At 35.6% G+C, this 6,639-nt stretch overlaps 1 protein-coding gene across 1 annotated transcript; it reads left to right on the top strand.

Annotated features, from left to right (window-relative positions):
• Positions 1–1,082: 1,082 nt before the first annotated feature.
• On the top strand, positions 1,083–4,591 carry LOC120070328 (digalactosyldiacylglycerol synthase 2, chloroplastic). The gene is made up of 5 exons (XM_039022255.1): positions 1,083–1,393; positions 1,876–2,225; positions 2,611–2,877; positions 3,023–3,372; positions 3,793–4,591. Exons 2-5 carry the CDS (start codon positions 1,944–1,946, stop codon positions 4,301–4,303), a joined length of 1,410 nt encoding a protein of 469 aa, XP_038878183.1. The 5' UTR covers positions 1,083–1,393; positions 1,876–1,943; the 3' UTR covers positions 4,304–4,591.
• The last annotated feature ends 2,048 nt before the right edge of the window (positions 4,592–6,639 follow it).

Raw genomic sequence — 6,639 nt, 5'->3', positions numbered from 1 at the left:
TTAAGGTTGGAGAATAGTCGGAAAGACTTGTGTGATGGTTCATAGCCGGTTCGTAAGGAGATTGGAGTGGAATTGGTGGTCAATTTAGAACTATAAATGTTGTATTTTATAATTTTTTATATATTTATTTACATGCTTATTCCTTATAAATTAGCATAATTAGAGTACTAAAGATCCGTTTTACTTTCGTTGTGCATGTGCATGTTACAATACATACATTACTCCATTTTGTGCATTCACCATTGGCCTTCAAGACCCATAATTAAATTGTGTTTCAATTTTTCAGGACAAGCATTGGAAAATAATTGCAGTTTTTCCCTCGTTATTTTTCTTTCTAAGTCACGTGTTTTTTCCTATGTTTTTTGAAAGGTGTGAGCATTTTCGATCAGTTTTCGGTGTAGTTCCGATCGAGATAAATTTAATATGGGTTGTTTTATCTTGGGACGAGATGACATTCTTTTCAAACTGCTTGCACAAAGGACAGAGCTGCGAAACGTCTTAAAGAGAGCATGATTCGTGACTCAGCCTTTCACAAGTTTTTGTTTTGCATGTTTTATTTGCTGTTGCTAATTTCTGAGCTTTTATTTTTGTCCTTTTTTGCCGGTAGCCATTCTAACAAACTCTACAGTAAAACGTTAGTCAAATTTTTTATTCAAACACAAATTTGGGCAAAGAGTACTAAAAAAAGCAAAGAAAATTTATGGACAAACTATATATAGATTGAAAATGCAAAATTGAATTTAAGCAGGTTGGTCTCAATTTTATCTACAATTTTGGATTGAATACAAACATCTAATCTTTGAGAAAAACTTGGGTGTTTCCTTAGATGCACAATCTTGGTACATCTCAAATATAGAATATTATGCTCCCACGTATCATTTTTATTTTTTAAAAAATAATTTTTTTCTAATTTCTTTTCTGTGTAATAAAGATTTGAGGAGCACTTGCACGGAATCATTTGGCACCAAAGAGTTGGAATTTATAATATCAATTACTAATTCTTTTTAGAAAAAGGATTTTATAATATGAATATACTTTATAGTTAAAAAGAAATTCCAAACAGCTCATGGGCAAAAAGAAGCCGAACTTAACAACTCAACATTGAACGACGTCGCGTGAAGGCTTTTTCTTTCTTTCCATTTGCAAAATTGTAACCTCCAACGACCATTGGTCGCTCGCTCCCATTTTCTCTCTCCTCTCCCTCGATTCCTTGCCCGCCTCCCTCTGTTTCCGCCATCGATCCTTCTCTCCATTTCATCAGAAAACCATTTTCACACACCAATCTCCAAAACCTATGTTTCCATCTCCCTCGATTCGAAGAACTCTCTAATTTCAACCCGTATCTCTCCGTTTCTACTCCGCCGCTGATCCTCAAGCTTTGATCGCCTCGCCGGTACTTCTCTCTCTCTCTCTCTCTCTCTCTCTCTCACTTATTGGTTTGTATGTATATATGTATGCTATATTCGATGTGCATTTGGCCGGAAATGAGGAATTTCGTGTAGGAAGGATAATGTAATTTTATGTTTAGAAGAATGCACATGGTTTAAAATGCACTGGTTTGTAATATTTGGAATATCCTCGGATTGGAAGATGGAACTGAATTGTAAACGGAGCTATCTGTTTTGAACTCGATGTTATTGTTTGAATTGTAGGAAATTAAAGCTATATTATTATGATACCTCATAATTTGAAATGCGAATCGTAGTTTTTATTTGATATTGGTTGGTGTGGATCGAAATAGCATGAATGGAAGTTAATCTTGATTTTGTTTGATTTGATTTGGTTAATTGTTTAAGATTTCTTTTCTCTGTAATTATTTGTAAAGTGTGGTTATTCCCTGTGGTTGAAACCTAGATTATTCAAATTGAGACGCAGGTTCTTTGATAAATTTCGGAAAGAGACTACAACGATGGCCATGTTTTCTGTTCATATGTGAGAACTGGATGGATAGGGAGCAGCATATTGCTATCTTTACCACAGCCAGTCTTCCATGGATGACTGGTACTGCAGTAAACCCACTATTTCGTGCTGCTTATCTTTCAATTGGTGGGGATAGAAAGATCACACTGGTGGTTCCTTGGTTGTCTTTAAGGGATCAGGAACTTGTATATCCTAGCAACACAACCTTCATTTTACCCTCACAGCAGGAGAAATACATTCGGCAATGGCTAGAAGAAAGGACAGGATCAAAATTCAATTTCACCCTCCAATTTTATCCTGGGAAGGTAACTGTAGCATGATTTGATTACAATCCTTGCCTTAGATATAATACTTGTTTTTTTGTATGTGTATGTGTGTGTAGCCTGAGGGCCAAATAGTTTTGATTTTTCCGTTTCTGGGTTGATGACATGCAAAAACATGAGTTTTTTTCCTTGTTCTTGTACCCATAAACCAAATCAATATTTCTACTTTAACTTTATATTGAAATCCGTGCTTTTATTATTTGTTTTATCTGAACTAGAAGGCTGGTTACTGTTTCGGTTGCCTGTGTTTCTTTTAGTTTTCTTCTTTGCTCTCCTTGTTTTTACACGAGCATGAAAATCTAATGCATTCCTTATCCTGTTCCTTCTACTCTAGTTATGCCAACTGAAGTTTCACTTAATTCTACAGTTTGCTGTGGATAAAAGGAGCATTCTCCCTGTTGGTGATATTTCAGAAATTATTCCCGATGATGAATCAGATATTGCTATCCTAGAGGAGCCTGAGCATCTAACATGGTACCATCATGGAAAGAGATGGAAAAATAAATTTAAGTTGGTCATAGGAATTATCCATACCAACTACCTGGAGTATGTTAAACGGGAGAAGAATGGGGCAGTTGAAGCTTTTCTTCTTGAATATATAAATAGATGGGTTGTTCATATCTATTGCCACAAGGTACATGTGCTATATGTTACTACATTTGTTCCTTGTGATAATTTTTCCAGTCTTACTCCGGTTCCTCATTTTTGCCTAAATAATTTATTTATTTTCATAATGATAAGTGGATGACTTATTCATCAACTCTTGTATAAGCTTTCAGGTGATTAGGTTATCCGCTGCCACCCAGGATTATCCAAAGTCCATTACCTGCAATGTTCATGGAGTCAATCCCAAATTCCTTGAGATAGGTAAGAAGAAGATGGAACAGCAACAAATTGGGGGGCAAGTTTTTGGCAGAGGTGCCTACTATATTGGTAAAATGATATGGAGCAAGGGGTATAGGGAACTGCTTAAACTTCTTAGCAATTACCAAACGGAGTTAGATGGGATTGAAGTTGATTTATTTGGAAATGGAGAGGATGCTGATGAAGTCCAGAAAGCTACTCAAGACTTGGAATTATCTGTTAGAGTTCATCCGGGTCGTGATCACACTGATCCCATCTTCCATGAGTATGAACCTCTTCTAGCTCATGAATTTACTGTTTCCATCTACTCTAGAATAAAGTAATAAATCTTGTTCAGTCATTATTCATTAGTAACGATAGTCAATGTCACTGATGGTATAGAAGATTATGTTTCCTGGTTTGCTTACAGTAAATGAAATAAAACAAAATGAAGAAAAGATCAAGGGAGGCGTTTACTACTGCAGCATCTTATGAATGAATCTTGCTGTAATGCATGACTGTTGGAATCATTTATTACTTTGGATATTCCATGGTTGATTCTTGAGTTTGAAATCATGATGATTGCTCTAGCTATGTGAAGTTTTAACCGTTATGGCTCGAAAGAAAGTTGAAGCTGAGTTTTTTTCTCCGTTAGCTTAAATGGTGTCCACTGGCTGATTTTAAGCTTTTCCTGTTTCTTTTTTAGTTATAAAGTCTTTCTGAATCCAAGCACCACAGACGTTGTTTGCACAACCACAGCTGAAGCATTAGCAATGGGCAAATTCGTTGTATGTGCTGATCATCCCTCAAATGAGTTCTTCCGGCAATTCCCAAACTGCATTCTCTATGACAACGGCGATGGTTTTGTTAAGGCAGTTTTCAAAGCACTGAACGAAGAGCCGGAGCAGCTTACAGATGCGCAAAGGCATGTGCTCTCCTGGGAGGCTGCAACAGAACGTTTCCTAACTGCTGCCGAACTCGACCAGCCACTTGCAAGGAAACCCCAAAGAACTCGTTCAAAGAAGTTTCTATCTCTATCATCGCAACTTGGTAGAAAATTTGATGATGCATCAGCATATATACATCATATGACTCTTGGATTTGAGGGGCCTCGAAGAGTTTTCGGTGCCGTCCCTGGGAGCCTGGATCCAGATGAACAACAATGCAAAGAGCTCGGATTAGCTCGTCCTTCTAGCAAAAGAGGTTCGAGAAAGTGATTCAACAGTTCTGATCCTCTCCCTTCAAAATCTTTCCAAAGATGTTAGAATTGAATGATTGTTCATATTTGTCCTTGTTCTTACACATTCTGAAGCTGAGATATGTGTTAGAAACATCAGGAATTGTTCATATTTGTCCTTGTTCTTACACATTCTGAAGCTGAGATATGTGTTAGAAACATCAGGAATGGTTGCAAGTGATTGTAGTAATCAGGCTTCAGGACTAATCAGGAGTAGAAGATATAATACTAAGCCAAATATTATAAGATGCAGAAGTATTCCAGACTATTTTTTGTACTTCATTCATTTATTTGTTTCTTTTTTTGTTCATTGATGGGTATATGTCTGAGTTTGATTGAAAGAATCATTATCTTCTCTGAAAAAATATTTTATTTCTGTGCCAGACATTTTTTAATTATTATTATTATTTTTTTTACATATCATGAGTGTGTTTCAATATCAATTAGTCAAGAAGTTCTACAGAACCAGAAATTGCAAATGGCATGCTTGGACTGTGTACAAACGTTTCCATATTTGGAACATTTTTTAATTATAGAAGTAATTGCAAATATAGCAATCAGACCCAAAGTATTAACCAAATATAGCATAATGCAAAAAAATTTACGGATATAGCAAATTTAAATCCAACTCTCAAAGTCTATTTGACTATCCCTAATAGGGTTATCAGTGATAGTCTATCACTGATAGATTTTTCTATATTTGTAATTTCTTAAAAGTGTTACTATACCCTTCACCTATTTCAAACTATTTTTAGGATAGAAATTTATTAGAATGTGGCTTAGCAAAGACTTGAAGTGACAATTGAAATCTAAACACTGGCACACCATTTCATGTCACCACCGCGCCCGTTTCAAGTATAATAGTTTTCATAAATAATTCTTATAGATTTTACTTTGCGTTAGTTTTGAAATATTTATAAGAGGTCAAGGATAATATTGCAACTTTTAAAAGAATACGGATACAAATATTATTAAAACAAAGAGTAAAGTTCGAAAGTAATTTTTATAATTTATTTTTTTTTAAAATAAAAAGTATGTCATCTGCAACAATATCTTATGAGACTTAACAGTAAACATGATGGTGGAGATCATACAATCTCGGTTGGAAAACACTCAATTTTTCCTTCCTATTTTCTTTTTATGTATGCTTCAAAAAGCCCTAACTTTGCTTGCCACAATGGTCCCTATTGAAAAATAGGAAAGAAGAAAGAAGACAAGATTTAACTGAAATTTTATTAATTTTGTTACACAGTACAAAGCACTCAGACTCAGATATAAATAGCCCCATGATAGAAACCCTAAAACAATAGACACCATATAAAAAGACAAAAATACCCTTAGGGCAAAAACAACATTTTCAACACTCCCCCTCAAGTTGGGGCGTAGATATCAATAAGACCTAACTTGCTAACACAAGTGTCAAAATTCTGTCTTGGTAAATCTTTGGTGAGAACATCAGCAATTTGTTGACTTGAAGGAATATAAGGAATACAGATACTATCACTGTCCAGTTTCTTTTTGATGAAGTGTCTGTCAATCTCCATATATTTGGTTCTGTCGTATTGTATAGGATTGTTGGCGATATTGATAGCAACCTTATTATCACAGTAAAGTTTCATGGGATCATGACTATTCTGATGAAGATCAGATAGAACCTTTTTCAATCATATTTCTTCGCATATTCCCAGACTCATAGCTCTGTATTATACTTCAGCGCTACTTCTAGCAACGAGGTCTTGTTTCTTACTTCGCCAGGTAACCAGATTTCCTTACACAAAGGTACAATACCCCGAAGTGGACTTTCTATATATGATAGAACCTGCCCAATTTGAGTCAGTGTAGGCCTCAATGTACCTTTTGTCATGCTTCCTGAATACCAAGCCCTTTCTAGGAGTAGACTTCAAATACCTCAGAATCCGGATAACAGCCTCCATGTGTCTCTCATAAGGAGCCTGTCTAAACTGACTAACCATACTAATTGCATATGATTTATCATGTCTGGTATGAGAAAGATAAATCAATTTCCCTACGAGTCATTGATACCTTTCCTTGTTTACAGGAATATCTTCGACAAAATCTCCCAGCTTGCTATTAATTTCCACAGGCATTACTGCAGGTTTACACCTAGTCATTCCTGTTTCTTTCAACAAGTCCAGAGTATACTTCCGTAGAGAAATAGATATTCTTTCTTTTGTTTGCTACTTCCATCCCAAGAAAATACCTCAGATTGCTAAGTTCTTTGATCTCAAATTCATCTACCATCCTCTGTTTTAACTTGATAATCTCAACTGCATCGTCACCTGAAAAAATGATATC

The sequence above is a fragment of the Benincasa hispida genome, chromosome 1, assembly GCF_009727055.1.
Source record: "Benincasa hispida cultivar B227 chromosome 1, ASM972705v1, whole genome shotgun sequence".
Lineage (NCBI taxonomy): Eukaryota > Viridiplantae > Streptophyta > Magnoliopsida > Cucurbitales > Cucurbitaceae > Benincasa > Benincasa hispida.
This window is presented reverse-complemented; position numbering and strand designations above follow the sequence as displayed.